General features: G+C 44.3%; 1 protein-coding gene across 1 annotated transcript; it reads right to left on the bottom strand.

The window, feature by feature from the left end:
• Window positions 1-12,587: 12,587 nt before the first annotated feature.
• Window positions 12,588-17,927, bottom strand: LOC103267658 (retinol dehydrogenase 16-like). Its single transcript, XM_008065241.1, is given in 4 exon segments — window positions 12,588-12,805; window positions 13,378-13,541; window positions 15,470-15,719; window positions 17,618-17,927. Coding segments are annotated over 4 exon segments (942 nt in total).
• Window positions 17,928-20,485: the final 2,558 nt, after the last annotated feature.

Below are 20,485 nucleotides of genomic sequence, written 5' to 3'. Positions count from 1 at the left end.
GTCTTAGTTCTGAGTGGTAGGTGATGACCCCTGTAGGAACAAGCTGAAGTCCTGAGAACATGATCCCGGCAGTAGTTCTGGTCCCTCCATCCATGCACATCCCCTTTACCCACTCCAGAAAATCGCCCTTCCTCTAACCCAGGCATCCAGCATGAAGTAATCCGGAACTTCTGCTTACAAAGGAGGGGAGACAACTGAGAGGAATTCTGAAAGGCAAATTCCCTGCAGGACACACTCTCTCCAAGATTACAGTGCTCCAAGGTCAGGAGGGGGTAAGGACTGGAAAGGAAGGGGCTCAGGTTGGCCTGGTGAGTGAGAAATAGAGGACAGCAAGTGTTACTTCAACCCAAAAGACCCTCTAGGAATCCTCCCGGGGAGCAGACAGGAGGCATCCCCTTCACACAGAGGGAAGAACAGACACACTTGAGGAACCTGGGTGGTACTTCTGCTCCCCACATGCTCTTTCACTCACCAGGTGGCTGCAATGAAACTGTCTGTCTTGGTGACATACAGGGACACTGTCTCTAGCCTGTCTGACATCTGGCCCCTCAGCTGCTCGGTCCCTTCTCCGTCAGACATGAGCCCAGCACCTACAAGTCTCGTGCGTCCAGCTGTCTGGCCAGCCGGTTCACAAAGCCCAAGTCACAGCCCTTGATGAACACGTACTTGTCTGGGAGGTGGCTCACCACGTGCTTCTCACAGTACCAGCGCACAAGGTAGCACAGGCCCAGGAGGGCCGCCAGGTAGAGCCAGATGGCTTTGCAGACGACAGACATACACAGGCTGGGGTGAAATGAGAGTCTGATGCTGTAAAGACATGAGGACTTAAATACAGAGGGGTTGCAGTGGCAGCTACCTCCAGCTTCTGTGGCATGGAGTCCTCACTTCCTTCCAAATCACTTTCTTTAACGCTTTTTTATCTGACTCTCTCTCCCCTGTTTGATTTACTTGTGCACGTATTCCTAGATGAGCTTGAAAATCCCATGTCCTACCCAGTAGGAACATATCCCCACTCTGCAATGTTTCCCTTGTCCCTGGTTTCCCTGTTCCTCACTGTTCACATACGCGTCCGGGCCCGTGCACTCACAGGTGCCCACACACACACCACAACACACACCACTCTGATCTAAGTATAAGTCTCAGAACCATCTCTCTATATCTCCTATACCAACAGCCCTGGTAGCATGGTCTTCCTGAACACAGAAAGACCTCACTAGGAGGCTATACTTGGTTTTAAGATGCAGAAGATTGAAATCCCTCTCTGAGCCTGGGTTTCCTCATCTGCCTCAACACCCACACTCAATCTGCAGAAAACTAGGTTGCTGTCAGTCTCTTTATGAGTAGAAGGAGAAGGAACAGGACATAGGTGAATTCAAAGATGTTCTCATTTTCAATTGGTTAAGGGGGCGAAGGTTTGTCTAAAAATTTGGAATGAGCAGAAAAGAATGTGAGCATGACCTCCTGCAGGTTCTGCAGGAAGAAATTTAGAATCAAGAACAGTGGTACGAGTTCAACACTCAATGCCTTTGAGGTCTACGTGTCAGTGGATCCCTTTGGTGGAAGTTCTGGTTTCTGAAAAACAACCCAGGAACATTTGTGATGATGTTAACTTGAATGCCTACAGGGAACCAAGCATCCTGTGGCTCTGTCTTCCTTGGCTGTTATTTTACATCACTATTCCCTTCGAGCTCCTCAAGTGGCTCAGTTACTTCTCAGTAACTGAGTTACATTCCCATCAGGACTATCTAGGTGCCTGGAAGTTTATTCTGAAGGAACTCAAAATTTTCTTTTACTGGCATGCTCCAGGCATCTGAAGGCCCATAAGAGGAGTCCCTGCTCATCTTAAGGGCTCATCCGGGAAAAGCAGGAGCCACAGATACATCTGTGACTGTTTTTCTGAAGAGATCTTAGGAGGGTTGCTACTTACACGTTTCCTGAAAAACGGGGGAAGGCAGGTAGGATGAGGGGCAGGTAGGCGGTGAGACTGATGGTTAGGTTCCTGCGAAACTATACTTAGTACACAATAAGTCTACATTTTCCGTAGAATAATGTGAATGTTTGAAAAGGAAGTGGTAGGAAAGAGTCAATCATGCAGATATCTCTGGGTAGCTGGAGGAATGAGTCTTAACTTTGCTCTGCACATGGGAAGATAAGCTTGTAATTGATATTATCAGTGTGGAATCAAACAGACGTGAGAATCAGGAGCTAGACTTAGGTTGTCAGCCTAAATCTACAACTGGCATGTCCTTGTTCATGGGAGGCCAGCAAAGAGATGGCTTATGAATGATCTGTGGGGAGGTCCTATGTAGATGCCTGGGATCCTTTCCTCTTCCCTGGGGATTTGGCTGTTGCACATGTTAATAACAGCTAGCCATTTGCTTGGGTTTGTTTTTTTGTTTGTTTGTTGTTTTCTTTAGATTAAAAGGGCACATGTGCTGGTTTACTGCATACGTATATTGCATGATGGTGAGGTTTGGGCTTCCATCAAGCCCGTCCTGCAGATGGTGAGCATGTTTTCCCACCCTTTTTGCCAATTCTACCTCCCCACGTTAGTAATCCTCAGTGTCTGTGGTTCCCATCTTCATGCCTACGTGTGACCCGTGTTTAGCTCCAAGTCATAAACGAGATCATGCAGTATTCGGTTTTCTGTTTCTGTGATAATTCACATAGTATAATAACCCACAGCTAAATCCAGGCTGTTGCAAAGAACATGATTTCTTTCTTTTGAATGGCTGCATAGTATTCCACGGAGTACATGTACTGCACTTTCTTTGTCCAGTCCACCCCTTGTGGGCACCTAGGTTGGGTCCATGTTTTTGCTATTGTGAATAGTGCTGCAATAAACATATGAACGCAGGTGTCTTTCTAGCTGAACAAATTACACTCCTTTTGGTATATTACCAGTAGTGGGTGTGCTGGGCTGAATGGCAAATCTATTTTTAGTCATTTGATAAGTCTCCAAACTGCTTTCCACAGAAAGTGACCTAGCTTACATTACCACCAACAGTGTAGGAACATTCTCTTTTCTCCGCAACCCAGCCAACATCTGTTGACTTTGACTTTTTAATAATAATCATTTTGACAGGCGTGAGATTATATCTCATTGTGGCTTTGATTTGCATTTCTCTATGATTAGTAATGCTGAGAATTTTTTCATGCTTGTTGGTCACTTGTATGTCCTCCTTTGAGAAGTATCTGTTCCTGTCCTTTGACAGGGTTGTTTTGTTTTTGTTTGTGTTCATTTGAGTTCCACATAGATTCTGGAATATTAGGCCTTGTTGGATTCATGGTTTGCAAATATTGTCTCCCTTTCTGTGAGTTGTCTTTGAACTCCACTAATAGTTTCTTTAGCTGTGCAGAAGTTTTTAGCTTCATAAGGTCCCACATATCGATTTAAGTTTTCACTGCATTTGCTTTTGAGAAATTGGTCATGAATTCATTGCTGAGTCAATGTCCAGAAGAATGCTTCCTAGATTTTCAAGGGTTTTTACACTTTGGGATCTTATATTTAAGTCTTTATCCCATTTTGAGTTAATTTTTTTATATGGTGATACGTAGGAGTCCGGCTTCCTTCTTCTGTGTATAGTTGTCAGTTTTCCTAGCACCATTTGTAGAACACAGGGTCTTTTACCCAGTCTTTGTTTTTGTGATCTTTCTCCAGGATGAGTTGGTTGTAGGTTAATGGTTTTATTTCCAGGTTCTCTATCCTGTTCCATTGATCTATGTGTCTATTTTTATACCAGTACCGTTCTGTTTTGGTTACTACAGCCTTGTAGCAAAGCTTGAAATTTGGACAATGTGATACCTCTGACTTTGTTCTTTTGCTTAGCATTGTTTTGGTTATTTGAGCTCTTTTTTGCTTCTGTAAGAATTTAAGTATTGTCTTTCCTACATCTGTGACAAAGGATGCTGGTAATTCAATAGGGATTTCCAATCCATGAGCAAGGGATGTTATTGCATTTTTTTGTGTGTAACCTTTGATATCTTTCAGCAGTGTTTTGTGGTTTTCATTATATAGACTTCTCACTTCTTTGTTAGATGTATTTTAAGATTTTTTTAAAATGTGTATGTGAATGGGATTGTGTTCTCCATTTTATCCTCAGCCTGTTTGCTGTTGGTTTGTAGAAATGCAACTGATATTTGAGCACTGTTTTTGTATCCTGATACTTTACTGAAGTTATTTATGAGTGCTAAGAGCATTTTGGTGGAATCTTTGGGTTTTCAAGATATAGAATAATATGATCTGTGAAAAGAGATCATTTAACTTCCTCTTTTCCTATTTGGATAACTTTTCTTACTGTCTCTTTTCTGATTGCTTTGTATAGGACTTCCAGTCCTATATGAACTAGAAGTGGATAAAAGTGGATATCCTTGTGCTGTTCCAGTTCTTAGTGTCAATACGTCCAGTTTCTGCCCATTAAGTAGGATGTTGACTTTGTCTTAGATGGTTCTAATTGTTTTGAAGAATGTTTGTTTGATTCCTAGGTGGTTGTGGATTTTTAATCATGAAGTTATGTTGACTTTTATCCAATGCTTTTTCTGTATCTGCAGCTATTGGTTATAATAATCATGTGGTTCTTGGTTTTACTTCTGTTAATGTGGGGGATTACGTTTATTGATTTGCCTGTGTTGAGCCAGCCTTTCATCCCAGTAATAAAGCCAACCTGATCATGATGAATGATCCTTGTGATTTGCTTATTGCATGTGGTTTGCTAGTATTTTGTTAAGGATTTTCTCATCTGTGTTAATTAGGAATTTAGGTCTGTAGTTTTCTTTTTTTGTTGTGTCTTTGCCCTTTTTTTCGTATCAGGATGAAATTGACTTCATGGAACAATTTAGAGAGGAGTCCTTCCTTCTCAATTGCTTGGAATACTTTCCCAGCAATTAAATTAGTACTAGCTCTTTCTCATACATCTAGTAGAATTCAGATGTGAATCCATCTAGTCCAGGGATGTTTCTTTTAGTAGGTAGGTATTCTTCTTTCTGATTCAATTTTGTCGCTTGTTATTAATCTGTTCAGGGTATTAATTTCTTCCTGTTTCAGTCTTGGGAGGTTGTGTGCTTCCAGAATGTATGCATTTTATCTAGATTTTTTAATTCATATGCATTCAGATGATTATAATAATCTCTGGTAATCTTTTGTATTTATTCAGGATTAGTTACAATGTCCCTTTTCAATTTCTGGTTGTATTTATTTAAATTCACTCTCTCTCTCTCTCATTTATCTGGCCAGGGTTAATCTTGTTTATTGTCTCAAAGAACTGGCATTTCAAATCATTGATTCATTGTATGGGCTTTTTTGGTGTCAATTTTATTTAAATCTAATTTGCCTTTATTTTCTTCTGCTAGCTATGTATTTAGCTTGTTCTTGTTTTTCTACTTCCCTAGGTATGACATCAGGTTGTTTATTTGAAATATCTCTATTTTCTTGATGTGGGCATCTGATGCCATAAACTTTTCTTTCAGCACTGTTTTAATGGAATCCCACAGGTTTTGGTCTTTATTTTCATTTGTTTCTAAAAATCTTCTTATAGCTGTCTCAATTTTGTTATTTACCCAATTCAGGAGCAAATTGCTTAATTTTTATATATTTCTATATTTTTGAGGGTTCTTCTTGGTGTCAATATCTATTTTTATTTTGCTGTGATTCAAGAAGATGCTGGTATGATTTCAACTTATTGAAATTTATTTGGTCTTGATTTATGACCAAGTATGTGGTCAGAGTATGTTCCAGTTGGATGAGAAGAATGTGTATTCTGTAGCTGTCAAATGGGATGTTCTGTAAATGTCTGTTAGATCTAATTGGTTAAGCATCAAATTTAATTTCAGAATTTCTTTGTTAGTTGTATGCCTTGATAATCTGTCTAAAACTGTTAGCAAGAAGTTGAAGTCCCTCACTGTTGTGTAGCTATCTATGTCCTCTCTTAGTATAAGTAGCAATTGTTTTGTAAATCTGGGTGCTTCTATGTTGGGTGCATATATATTTAACGTTGGTATTTTTTTGTTGAATAGAGCCCTTTATCATTATGTAGTGTCCTCTGTTGTCCTTTTACTGGTTTAAAGTCTGTTTTATCTGACATAGAGTAGCTACCCCTGCTATTTTTTGTTTTCTATTTGCATAGAAGATCAACCTCCAACCCTTTACCTTGAGCCTATGGGTGTCATTAGAAGTGAGATGGGTTTCCTGAAGATAACAGAAGGATAGGTTGTGAGTTTTTTAATCCAGTTTCTCACTCTGAACCTTTTAACTGTCACATGTAGGTCATTATATTTAAGTTAGCTATTGATATGTGAGAATTTGTTCCTGTAATTGTTTTGCTTTGTGTTTTGAGCCTTGTGATTGATTTTTTTTTTTTTTTGAGTTGGAGTCTCACTCTGTCACCCAGACTGGAGTGCAGTGGCAGCTCCCAGCCACCGCAGCCTTGACCTGCTGGGCTCCGGCGATCCTTCCGCCTCAGCCTTCCAAGTAGCTGGAACTACAGGCATGCACTACCATGTTCCAGCTCATTTTGATTTATTGTAGAGATGAGGTCTCGCCAAGTTGCCCAGGGGGGTCTCGAACCCACGGGCTCAGGCAATCCACTCACCTCAGCCTCCCAAAGGCGCGGGATTACAGGCTGAGCCACTGAGCCCAGCTATGATTGATTTTTATGACCTATAAACTTGTGCTTACATGTACTTTTGTGTGAGTTGGAACTGTTTTTTTGTTTAGAACTTCCGTAAGCAACTCTCTGTAGGGCTAGTCTTGAGGTGACAAATTCCTTTAATGTTTGCTTGTCTGGGGACTTCATTTCTCTTTCACCTATGAAGCTTAGTTTGATAAGGTAAGACATTTGGGGCTGTCATTGCTTTTTCTAAAGAATGCTAAAAATGGGCCCCCAATATTTTCTGGCTTGTAATATGTCTGCTAAGGTGTCTGCTGCTATTCTGAAGGATATCTCTTGGCAGGTGGTCTGTCCTTTCTCTCTAACTGCCTTTATTTTTTCTTTCATGCTCACCTTGGCTAGTCTGATGACTATATGCCATGTGGACAGTTATCTTGTATAGTACCTCACAGGAGTTCTCTGAATTTCTTGTATGTATATGGTGGCTTCTCCAGCAAGATAAGGAAAGATCTCTTGGATGATGTCTTGAAACGCTTGTTCCAGGTTGCTTTCACTTTCTCTTCTCTCAGGAATACTGTTCAAAAGTAGATTTCATCTCTCTACATAATCCCATACCTCTTGAAGTCTCTGTTTAATTTCTTAATTTTGTTTCTTTATTTTGGTCTGACTGGGTTAATTTGAAGGCTCCAACCTCAAGCTCTGAAATTCCTTCTTCTGCATGGTCAAGTCAGCTATTAAGGCTTGTGATGGTGTGTTGAAATTTCTGCAGCAAATTCTTCATTTCCAAAAGTTCAGTTTGGTTCTTTCTTAAGATGGCCATGTCATCTTTGAATTCTTGAACTCTTTTTGTGGTCTGTTTGATTTGGGTATCCACATTCTCTAGACTTTCATTGAGTCACTTTGTCATCCATATTCTAAATTCTAAACCTCTTTATAGCTTGAGGACTTATGTTTAAGTCATTAATTTATCTTGAGTTAATTTTTTTATAAGGTGAGAGAAAGGAGTTCAGATTCATTTTTCTACCTATGGTTACCCAATTTTACCAGCACCATTTGGTAAATAGGGTATCCTTTCCCCAGTGTTTGTTTTTGTCAACTTTGTCAAGGATGAGTTGGTGGCAAGATAGTGATTTTATTTTGTTTTGTCCCATTGGTTTATGTGTCTATTTTTGTACCAGTACCATGCTGTTTTGCTTACAGTTTGAATTCTGGTGATATGATACATTGGATTTTGTTCTTTTTCTTTAGAATTGCTTGGCTATTTGGGCTCTTTTTCCACTTCCATATGAATTTAAGTATTGCCTTTTGTAGATCTGTTAAAAGGGATGCTGGGAGTTTGATAGGGGTTTTATCGAATCTGTAGATTGTTGTAGGCAGTATGGACATTTTAACAATATTGATTCTGTTGATCAAAAAGCATGGGATGTTATTGCATTAGTTTTGTGTCATATTTTATTTATCTCAACAGTGTTTTGTAGTTCTCACTGTAGAGATCCTTCATCTCTTTGGCTAGATATATTATGAGGCATGTAATTCTTTTTTTGCAGCTAATATGAATGGAATTGTGTTCTTGATTTGTTTCTCATCCTGTTTTTTTGTTGGTGTATAGAATTCAACATATTTTTGAAAATTGTTTTTGTATTATGATACTTAACTGAAGTACTTTATGAGTGCTAGGAGTCTTTTGGTGAACTTTTTAGGATGGGGGTCTTTTAGGAACCAGGCTGCATAGCAGGATGTGAGAGGTAGGTGAGTGGAGCTCCATCTCCTTCAGATCAGTGACACCATTAGATTCTCTTAGGAGCATGTACCCTATTGTGAACCGCGCATGCAAGTGATCTGATCTAGGTTGTATCCTCCTTATGAGAAGCTAATACCTAATGACTCCCCTGCCCCCCAGTTCATAGAAAAACTGTCTTCTACAAAACTGTTCCCTAATGCCAAAAAGTTTGAGGGCCTTGCTTTAAGGTTTTTTATGTATAGCATCATACAATCTGTGAAGAGAGATCATTTAACATCCTCTTTTCAATTTGGATACCTTTTCTTTTTTTTTTTTTGAGTTGGAGTCTCACTCTGTCACCCAGACTGGAGTGCAGTGACCGCTCCCGGCCACCGCAGCCTCGACCTGCTGGGCTCCGGCAATCCTTCCGCCTCAGCCTTCCAAGTAGCCGGAATTACAGGCATGCGCTACCACACCAGGTTGATTTTTTGATTTATTGTAGAGATGAGGTCTCGCTGCCCAGGCGGGTCTCGAACCCGCGGGCTCAGGCAATCCACTCACCTCAGCCTCCCAAAGGCGCGGGATTACAGGCTGAGCCACCAAGCCCGGCTAGGATACTTTTTCTTACTTTATCTTGCCTGATTTCTCTGGTTAGGACTTCCAGTACTATGTTAAATAGAAGTGGTGAGAGTAGGAAACTTTGTCTTGTTCCAATTCTTAGGGGGAATGCTTCCAATTTCTGCCCATTACGTAGGATGTTGGCTGTGAGTTTGCAAAATGTGGTTCTGGCCGGGCTTGGTGGCTCAGCCTGCAATCCCACGCTCTACAATAAATCAAAAAAATTAGCTGGGCATGGTAGTGCACACCTGTAGTTCCAGCTACTTGGAAGGCTGAGGCTGAAGGATCGCCGGAGCCCAGCAGGTCGAGGTTGCAGCGGCCGGGAGCATGCCACTGCACTCCAGTCTGGGCAACAGAGTGAGACTCCAACTCAAAAAAAAGAAAAATGTGGTTCTAATTATTTTGAGGAATGGTCCTTCAATTCCTAGATGGTTGAGATTTTTTATCATGCAGGAATGTGGGATCCTATCAAATGTTTTTTCTATGTCTATTGAAAAAATCATGTAGTCTTTGTTTTCACTTCTTTTTATGTGGTGGATTACATTTAGTGACTATAAAAATCTTAGAAGAAAGCCTAGGAATTATTCTTCTGGACATTGGCCTAGGCAATGAATTCATGATCTAGTCCTCAAAAGCAAATGCAACAAAATTGATAAGTGAGACCTAATCAAACTAGAGCTCCTGTACAGCAAAAGAAACTGTCAACAGAGTCAATAGGTAACCCACTGACTGGGAGAAAATGTTTTCAAACTATGAATCCAACAAAGGGCTAATATCCAGAACCTGTAAGGAACTCAAATGAGTTGGATCCCTATTCCCTCCTTTGTCCACACATGATAGGAGTGGAGTCAGTCACAATCAAAACCATCCCTCCCCCCAACAAGTTACTGAAGTGATCAGGCAGAGGTAGCACTGATCTGGATATTCATTTGTAAGAGAGTGTTGCACAACTCTTCTCCAGGCTTAACAGTGGGGGTCTCAAGATTATTTTTCTTTCCACCTTCCCCTGAGACTCCTGCAGGAGATGTCCTTACAGTGATTACCCCAGGCACTCCCCAGAAGGGAAAACTTGAGCAAGCTATAGGGCTGCACTTATGAATTCCCACTACCTCTGATGGACATGGACCCCCTAATGGCACCTTGGCTACTCTCTCCAGAAATGCCTACTTCAACCAGTGTTCCAGGGGAGACCAGCTCAGCCACCCTGCGGGCTCTCTCCCCAGTATCATGGGGGCTTCACTAATTCACCCTTCTCCATCCAGCATGAGTCTTCCAGAAAGGGGCAGGTGTAGGAAAGGAAAAGAAAACTGGAAGTCACAGAAAGTGGAGTTTATTGTGCAACTTGTTTCAAGGCCCCACAGACATGCTGCCCCTACTAAGCCTAGAGTTGGATTCCAGAATGGAAGGACCACTCACACACTGCAGTTGTTGGAAAGCTTTGGAGGGGACGAGACTTGAGATTAGGACTCAATGACCCTGTGCTCCTCAGAGGACCAGACAACAGAGAGGAATGAAGGCAGTTTCTGGGGCTCCCATGGACTCTGTGGGACTGGGTTCCGGGCTCTGCACAGACCCATCAGTCTGGACCAAGATCTCTCACTGAGGAAAGAAACTTGGAAGGAGGATGGGGTTGGGGAGGAATTTCCTAAGGTCAGGAGTAAGATTGTGGACTGAACATTTTATGGCAATTTATGTTCTATGTTGGCAACGCTGACCCCCTGACTCACAGACCAAGATGAGGAGGATAGATCCATCCTTGGCGCAGCTCTATGCCCCAAAGGGGCCCAGCATGGAAAGACAGGAGTGTGAAAACTCACAGCTGTCTTGCCCTCAGGAGAGGACTCCTGGGGGTGAGTCAAACCTCAAGAATACCTACCACAGTGGGATATAAACTGAGTTCATAATCTTTTATGTCAACTTTGTTTCTTTGTATGTGATTGACTTTGTGGGACGTTTCTGTACTTATACCCACACAGTTGTGAATGTATGTCAAGAAGGTGAAAGAAAAGTGTGGAAGCTTCAGAATAAATAGGAAGTTCTTGCATTACCTTGAGGGGACAGCATGGATTGACCTGGAGTGGGCTGGTACTGCAACATCCAGGGACTTGGAGCTCCTTGAAGGCCCTTCTGGTCATCTTTGTAACTCCATTTTTCACATGCCAAACATGAGCACTCACTTCATGTTTTAAATGGAATGGATTGGAAACATCTTGCCTCAGTTTGTCCTTTGAAAATGAAGACGGATTTGTACAACAAAAGGACACTCAAAGGATTCGTATCCTTGATTTTTGTCCCATAGGAAGAAAACCAAGATACCTGGGAAGATGCCTTCCAATTGTACTTTGTACTGAGCCCAGGAATGTGCATCACACGTCCTAATGTGTTCTCTGTTGAATGCACACTTACACCATCATCAGAATACTATTGATATTGAGCACCAGGGTAGCAGGAAGCACTGAGAATTCAAAAGAATGTCTGTGAAAAAATTGCCCAGCATACAGCAGGTGTTCAACAAGGTGAACAGTCAATGAATGATGGATCTGAAAGTGACCGTCACTCACTGCCAAAGGAGGGGTAGGTGTTGGCCTTCTTATGTGGGAGACCTGAGGGATGGGCCAAGAGGGAAGCATAGTTCCTTTAAAGTGAGGGCCAGGCACTGAGGACCACAGAGAGGGTGCTGGTGAGGGGAGGACGACATCAGAGTTCCCAAGGAAGGTATCTGGGACCTGCCAGCACAATATTGGTGGCTTCTTGCCTGCTTCTCCTTCTGTCTATTCTTGAGGCCCCAGGATACTTAATAAACCCTGGAAGGGGAAAAATTACCATCACCTCTGTGGCAGGATGTGTTGAGAGAGGGCAGAGGTAATCCAACTTCACTCTTCAAATCCCTCCCCTGCTCTTCCCTGTCAACCACTGACCTCCATGAAGGCACCTGTTGCCTCTTTCCATAGGTCCACACCTCACCTTTTCTGAAAGCCACCGTTTAAACCAGGTGCATAGGTGAAATTTTATTCTAAAACAAAAATAATCCAAAGAAATCCATGGCTTCAAGAGAAATCAATGGTTGGTTTCTGAGTCCTCTGTCAGGATCCCTGTTGAGGACACCACCTCTCAGTCAATGCCTGCGGAGCTGGCACCTGAGATCTGAGGAGTCTGGCTGATGGTGGTCTTCTCATCCCACCCAGGGCATCTGAGAGGGGGAGATTCTGCTTCTCCCAGGTCATTTCCATCCAGTGGGAGGTGTAGACTGGCCCAGGCAATGCACACACCCCCCAGGAGGCAGGTAGGAAGCAGGGACGGTGTGGAGTGACCTAAGGATCCTTTAACCTGCTCACACCATCTCCAGTTGTATGGATTCCTCAGAATTGGCTGAGACACTTAAAACTTGAGTGGTTGCCTAAGAAAACAGGGAGCCATGAGTACTCTTGGGTCCCCATTCTTAAGCAGAATATCTTGGTTCTTTCCACCTAATATTGTCAGAATCCAGAGTAATATCTCAGCGCAATCCTGTACAGGGGATAAGGGTGAAGGTGGGGCAGGTGCCCTGCTGACTTAAGAGCTGCCTCTCTCCACCCTCATGTGTCTCCTCATAACAGATGACCCCTTACACAGCACTCACCCCTACCATGCACCTGGTCTTGGCTTCACAGGGCCTTGGCCGGCCTTGTAGAGCCCCAGTGGTGCATGACATCCAACAAAAATGTGGACATGTAGTTCATAGGGAGGTAGAGAAGTTTGGCGTCCCAGCCTGTGGAGTAGCGCGTGCGGGGGTGGCAGGCAGTCAGAGCATGCTCCATGCAGTTCGTCACCAAGGACAGATCCTCTGTGCACTTTTTCTCCGTTTTTTCAGTTCTTTTCATCTCTGTTAGGAATGAGAAGCTAGCCATGCTTACTTCCACCTACAAGCAGTCCTACTTTGGGGTCAACTTAGAATAGAAAATGTCTAAGAACTTTTTCCTCCCTTCCACCAAAGCAATGCCCCAAATCGAATTCACTCAAATTCCCTGAGGAGAATTCACCCTGGTAAGGAAAACTATTTTTACACTGAGGCACGTCTGGCACTCTCCCTGGGACATCTGGACTCAACAAATTGAAAGTCTCTACGCACACTCAAAATCTAAGTACATGCAACCATCTGTCTGTATAGCCAGCTTCCCATAAGTCCATGGGTGTCTTCCCCTGACTTCACTTTGCCCCTCAAAATAATGAGGATAGAGATAGACATGGGTCCCAAGTTCTAATAAGCCTGGAAACTTGTTGGACATAACCAGTTTACCACCCTGCACCTACCATGAGAGTGCAGCTAAAGGTCCCAACTCGGTGGGGAAGGCAGAGTCTGAAGGACAAGCCCTAATACTAGTGGAGGCACTAATCATTGACCAAGGATGGCTGATAAGGGTGTGCTTCTCTCCCCGCTGTCCATAGCTCACTCACTGGATGCCAGAAACGTCTCGCCATAGAGGTGCTGGACTTCTGGACTGGCTCGGTCCCATATCTTCAGATGCATCTTTTGGATGCTATCCTTATTGGTCATGCCCGTCTGGAAGCAACCGGGCTCAGTGATGGCCACCTTCACGCCAAAGTAGGCGAGCTCCCTCCTGCAAGGCACAGAGTCAGAGGGAAAACGTGATAGGTCTTGATAGGCAAAATAAAAACAATAAAAACTAAAACAAAACACCACAACAGAAGATAAGCCACAAAATTGGGATTTATAATGTACAACGTTCTAGGGGTAAAAATTATGATGGTAGCATCTCTATAAAGGGCTTTCATGTTTTCTACACTGGACTCACTATCTCTAAATCCTATGTATTTTCTGGAAAGACTCCACTTCAGTGCAATCTCTGCCTACTCCTCATATTCAGTGGATGACCAGGATTTACCCATTTCACCTCCTTTGCACTTCTCAGTTCCCTCCCTCATCTCCCAACCCAGGAAATTTCCTGGGCATCTCTGAACTGGGTAATTGCAATCATCCTTTGAGAAGGACCCTCTGCCCTAGTCTTAGCTTTCCACACTCACTGCCATGCTGTTCCCTGCAGACAGTGGTTGTCTAGATGCCTATAAGACCAAGTGGCTGCCCTGAGTAAATCCCTTCCATGGAGTTCCACTGTCAAGACTATGAAGGGCAACACCTTTCCAGGGTCCACAGACCCTCCGTGAGCCCTATGTGCCCACCTGCCGAGCATCTCCCCCGTGTATGACCTTGTCCTTTATTCCAGGAGGATCCCACAGTACAGGTGGTTGGCTCATACTCACCCTGGCCTAGGCTGACGCCACTCCCTCATCCAGGAGCCCTTTCCACCTTCCCTACCAGGCTGTCAGTTACAGCTCATCACTTCTCAGCTCACACCTAATCTCCAGGACCCTCTCTCTCCAAGTCGGGTGGCTGCCATGGCCACCGTGGCTGATTTGGTCTCACCCCTATAAGGTCTGGCAACAAATATTATGGATTCCTTTTCCTCTCTCTTGGTTGTCACGCTAGGTCACATTTCTTGGGCACTTGTACAAGTGCTAAAACCATGTGTGTGTTATTGAGTCAGTTGCTCTCCCCAAGCCCTCTAAGGCTCCCTGCAACTGAATATCATTATGGTTATGAACATGGGCTCTGCCGGAAAAGGTGGTCCTTGCATGCTGGCTTTAGTCTTCTGCTCAGTCACATAAGGATGACCCTGTGGTCAGGAATACTACTTCCCTAGAGAAGGAGCCCACAAGCCTGGACATTTCTCATGTGGGAATGACTTTCCTGGCCGGGCTTGGTGAGTGTACCTGGGTTCTGCTTCAGCATGTGTGTGTCCATGGCCCTAAGGCATGGCCCAGCTTTTAGTATTTTAGATTTCCAGAGAGGAGGGGACAGGTCCTTCTATGCAGAAAGAAAAGGGAGTGACCATGCCAAGTCCAGGTCTCAGCTGCCTGGAGATACTCCCTGGCCATGGAAACCAAGGCACACTGTTGTAGCTGGTCTTGATCTGTTTCTTCTGGACCCAAGGAAAGCCTTGTTTCATATAGAACTGACTGTGTGGTTTCTGCTGGTAAGACTGATACCAAGGCACATTGGGAAGAAGTGTTTAAAGTCCACTAAAAGTACTACCCCTACATAATCTGAAGGTCGTCAGTCTCATAAAAGTACTACCCCTAGAGTGCTACTGAGTACAGTGTTCTACCCCTGGGACTGGTAACATGAGCACCATGTTCTGCTTAGCAGACTCTGGAGACAAACTATACGAGTCCAATTCTGCTCAGTTTCTGACTGAAGGTTTCATACAGGACAGAGAAAAGATTAACTAAACACACACATGCTGAAGCAGAACCCAGGTACACTCGCGAAAGTGGCTGGCCACATCCAGAAAGAGGTGAATGGCCAGCCACATCCAGAAAGAGAAAGATGAGGGAGGTCACAAATCAAGTCAGAGAAAGATCTCTATCAGGGTTTTCAAAGGCTCTGATTATGTGAACCCCATGAAAAGCCTTCCTCAGAAGAATACAAACAGAAGGACATAGGAAGGGCCCTATCCTAGGCCAATACCCGAGGGAGTCTGAGAAGGCCTCCACTCTATACCTGGAAATGCTATAGCCCCCACCACAAAGTGACACCCGGCCTATGATGCTGGAGACATTGACCACGCGGCCCCTCGCCTTCCTCACTAAGGGCAGCAAGCCCAGAGTCAGCCCCAGCAGGTTCACATCCAAGATGGTCACAAAGTCCTCTTTGGTCAGCCACTCATTGGGGCCCATGGACACAGAGATGCTGGCATTATTGACCAGGCCCCAGAGTCCTGGACAGTGGGAAGATGAGAGAGCAACAGTGTGTTGCGCCTGTGCAGTGAGGACTCGTTAGGGCACAAGTGCACACCCCAGGAGAGGGAGGGCCTCATGATAGGTCTGGGATGGGGAAGAGGTAGAACAGAGACAACACCGGGTCTGCAGGGCTGGGAGCTGCACACCCTGCAGCGAGTGGACAGAACCCGAGCCTCCCTCCTTGAATTCCTTGGAGCCCAGCCACTTAATACTCTGGAAACATAGAAACAATGCTGGTTAGTTACATATTAATTTTTTTCTTTGCAGATGTTAGCAACATTCACTTGCATTTTCAGATTTTCTGGACGCCTTATACAGTGAGTGTTCAACAACGATCTGTTGATGAAATAAGAAAGACAGGAGACAGGAAGAATGAGGAAGTGAGGGAAGAGAAAAAGACATAAGAATAAAAAAGACAAGGTTAATATCTAGGTCCACTCTGATGGGAAAGAGGGATGTGAAATTTTAGCTTTGGTAGGACTGGAATACAGTCCTGTATATGACATCAGGAGATGACTTTGAATTATCCTATATCAATATTGAGTAAAATTTCCAGAGAAAGCCCTTGAGAATCCAATGGATGCTCTTTTGGAAGGAGACATGTCAGCCTTATCCTCCTCCCTTTTATACAGACTTTACTCTCTGACCTAGAAATGTCACCCTCTTCGCCCAACAGACCCAAAGGCCACCCTCCATAAGTACTGCTGTGTCAAGGACAGTATTCTAAATCATTAAATACTATATCTTAAAACTTTTTCAGATATGTTGAATAAAAGAATATCTCCCTTGAGATAAGAAAATGTTACATAAACTATACAGAAAAACCCTAATCTTATAAAAATGCAAAAAGTTTTTATGTGTGGATTGGCAATTTAAGGATGAATTTTGTGGTTTTTTTTGGGGGGGAGGTTTGTTTTGTTTTTTTGTTTTGAGTTGGAGTCTCACTCTATCGCCCAAACTGGAGTGCAGTGGCACGCTCCCAGTCACTGCAGCCTCAACCTGCTGGGCTCCAGCGATCCTTCTGCCTCAGTCTTCTAAGTAGCTGGAACTACAGGAGTGCGCTACCATGCCCGGCTAATTTTTTTTTAATTGTAGAGATGAGGTCTCACCAAGTTGCCCAGGTGGGTCTCAAACCCGCGGGCTCAGGCAATCTACTCACCTCGGCCTCCCAAAGCGGGGGATTACAGGCTGAGCCACCGAGCCCGGCTGAATTTTGTTTTTAATGATTCAACTTGTCATCATTTTCCGCAATCATCACGTAGTACATTTATTCTTAGATAAATAAAACAAATGTTATTTTCTTCCTCTCCTAAGACAGACAAAGTAGTGTAGTTAAAAGAAAATGGAAAGAAAAGGTACTTGTTTTGCCTTCCTATATCAGTCCTTACACTGGTGTCCTCCTCTGAAAATGGGGAGGGTCTTTGCTTTGGGTGGAGGGTGATGGAGGACGAGGGTAGGAACAAGCTGAAGTTCTGAGAACATGGGCTCTGCTCCCTAGCCCATAGCCCATGCACACCCGCCACCCACTTCCTCCTCTTCCAAAACCCATCAGAAAGTGACCAGATCTCTAAGCCAGGCTACTCGGCATCATGGAATCCAGAACATCTACTTACAAAGGAAGGGAGACCATACAGAAGAATTCTGGAGAGCAGATTCTTAGCTGGGCACATTCCCTCCAAGACCAGAGTGCTCCAAGCACAGGACGGGCCAGGGAATATAAAGAGAAGGTGTTCAAGCTGGCCTGTTGGGCAAGAAATACTAGACCGCAATTGTTACTTAACCTAAAGACACTCTGGGAATCTTCCCGGGGAGCAGGCAGGATGCATCCCCTCCACACAGAAGGAAGAACAAACATACTTGAGAAACTTGGGTATACCTCTGTTCTCCACACGCTTCTTCACCCACTGGGCAGCTGCAGCGATGCTCTCTGTCTTGGTGACATCCAGGGTCACCATCTCCAGCCTGTCTGACGTCTGGCCCCTCAGCTGCTCCCCCTTCTCCATCAGACATGCAGCCAGTACCCTCAAGCCTCACGCGTCCAGCTGTCTGGCCAGCAGGTTCCCAAAGCCTGAGTCACAGCCCGTGATGAACACGTACTTGTCTGGGAGGTGGCTCACCACCTGCCTCTCCCGGTACCAGCGCACAAGGTAGAACAAGCCCAGGAGGGCCGCCAGGTAGAGCCACATGGCTTTGTAGAGGACAGACACACACAGCCGGGGATGGAAAGAGACTCTGACCCCTGTTCAGACAGGAAGACTTGAATACACAGAGGTGTGTAGTGGCAGCTAAGCCTCCACACCTTCCAAATCATTGCTTTTCTGCAACATTTTTTATTTTTGCCCCACCTCTCTGCTCTTTGAACTGCTTAGGCAAGTACCATGAAAATCTCATGTCCTGCCCAGCAGAAACCTATCAACACTCAGCATGCATCCCTTGACCCCTGATTTATCTGCCTTGCTGTGCACACACGGGTACACTGAGGTGCACACACATGTGCCCCCACACACACCATAACACACACTACTATTATCTAAGTACAGTGCTCACAACTGTCTCTCCACATCTCCTATCCCAACACTCCTGGATCCTGAACACAGAAAGACCTTACTTGGAAGCATATTAAATTGACACCCTTTCTCGGCCTCGGAATCTGGTCCAGCACTTAGAATCACTCCAAAGAAAGCTAGGTCACTATCAGTCTCTCTAGGAGTAAAAGGAGTAGATAATAGAGTGGATGGGATAGGTCATCTCTTGTTATAGAGGTTTGCTGGGGCAGAAAGGAAGACAGGATCCAAAAGGGAGACTGACCTCAGGGGCAAAGAAGGAGAAAAGAAGGAACAGGGACTGGGAACCCACAAGAAGAAAACTCCCAGAGGGAAGAATCATTTGACTCACAGAAAGCAGAAAACAGTGTTTACCTTCTTACTCCCTGAAGATGCCCTTTCCTAGCCCTGGGTGCTGGGTCCATTGCCCTCAGCCCTCCCCTGCCTGGTCACACATCCAGAACCTTCTCAGTGACCAGAGTCCCCTTCAGCCAAGAGTCCTCAAGGCCCATGCACAGAGACATTTCCCAATCCTCACATCTACTGTTTCTTTTTAATCTTGAGAGTATGTGGGATTCTTTCCTGGGGAAACAGGTTCTTCTAAGTCCACGCCAGAGTCTGGAGCAATCAATCCCATGAAGTCGCAGAGAGGACAGGCAGAGGAAGGAGGAGTCTGGGGGACATTTCCTCATCTGGACCCAGAGACAGAAGCTGAAATTCCTCCAGGGCTTCTCCTGCTTGGACACAGCTCCTCCTCCCCTCTAGTCTTTGATAACAAAAACAAGGGACTGAGGCAAAAGTCTATCATCAAGGCTTATTAAGCCACCTTTAGGGTGTTGTCGAACAAAACTGGGGTCTGCCCTCTTGGCATCACAAAGCCAAACACTGATTTGGGATGGCAGGGAGAGGAAGTGAAGCACTTACTGCAGGGCACCAAGCCCAGAGATTGATTGCTCAGGGTTAAGACCCAAACTCCCCAAAGGCTCCCAAGTAAAGGTTTTTAAAGGTGAGGGGACAGAGGTTGCAGTCTTCTTACTCCACATCTATCCTTGGAGGATATGCCTTGATCTACTTAAGAAGGAGAGGCATCTGAAAGGGGGACCTACAGGTCACAGGTGAATTCAAAAATGTTCTGATGTTTGATTGATTAAAGAGGAGAAACGTCTAAAACTCTGTGATGAGTAGAAAAGAATCTTAGCTCTGGCTCACGGACTTGACTGCCTCATGATCCCGCAGGAAGAAATTGAGAACCAAGAACAGTGGTATGAGTTTAACCCTCAGTTCCCCTCATCCGAGGTCTATGTGTCAGCAGATCTCATTGGCAGGGGTCCAGGTTTCTCACATACAACCCAAGGACATGTGTGGAGATGTTCACTTGAGTGTCTACAGGGAACCAAGCATTCTGGTGACTCTGACTTTTTTTGGCTGTTGTTTCAAGTGACTATGCCCATCTTGTTTCTCAAGTGGTTCATTGACTTCTCAGGGTTGGTAGGTACCTGGAACTTCCCTTGAGGGAACTCAAAATTTGTCTTTATGTGCATGCTGGGACAGGGTGCTGCAGGCCCATAAGATGGTTCTCTGCTCAAACTCAAGGGTATGTCTGAGAAAAATGGGAGCCACAACATGTCTGTGGCTGTTTTTCCAAAGAGATCTTAGGAGGTTTAGTATTTATATGTTTCTTGAAAGTGGGAGAAAACACATAGGAAGAGGGGCAGGTAGGCAGTAAGGCCGATGGTTACATTCCTGTGAGATTTTAGTTAGTGCCCAGTAAGTCTATATTTTCCTAGCATAAGGTGAATGTTGGAAGAGAAAACAAGAGTAAAGGAAGATTCAGTCATGCAGATGTCAGAGTCAGTCATGCAATGTAGGTAGAGGAATGAGTCTTACATTGTTCTGCCCTGGGAAGATAAGTTTTTAATCGATATTACCCATGTGGAATCGAGCAGACACGAGTTTTAGTGGCTGGACTTACGTTATGGACCTAAAGTTACAGTTAGCACATATTGGTTTATGGGAAATCATCAAGAATTGGCTACTAAAGGGATCTGAGAGCAGCCCTGTATAAGTGCCTGGGGTCCTTTAGCTTTCTCCGGGCCCTAGTTGTTGTATAATATTAGGAATAGTTATTCATTATAAGAGAGTGTTGCATGACCCACCCTCCAGGTTTAAGTTTTGGGGTCCTGGGATTTTTTTATCTTCCT

This window comes from Carlito syrichta, unplaced genomic scaffold (genome assembly GCF_000164805.1).
Source record: "Carlito syrichta isolate Samal-C Ts95f unplaced genomic scaffold, Tarsius_syrichta-2.0.1 Scaffold308194, whole genome shotgun sequence".
In the NCBI taxonomy this organism is placed as follows: Eukaryota; Metazoa; Chordata; class Mammalia; order Primates; family Tarsiidae; genus Carlito; species Carlito syrichta.
Note: the sequence above shows the minus strand (reverse complement) of the source record. Positions and strands in the feature narration are given on the sequence as shown.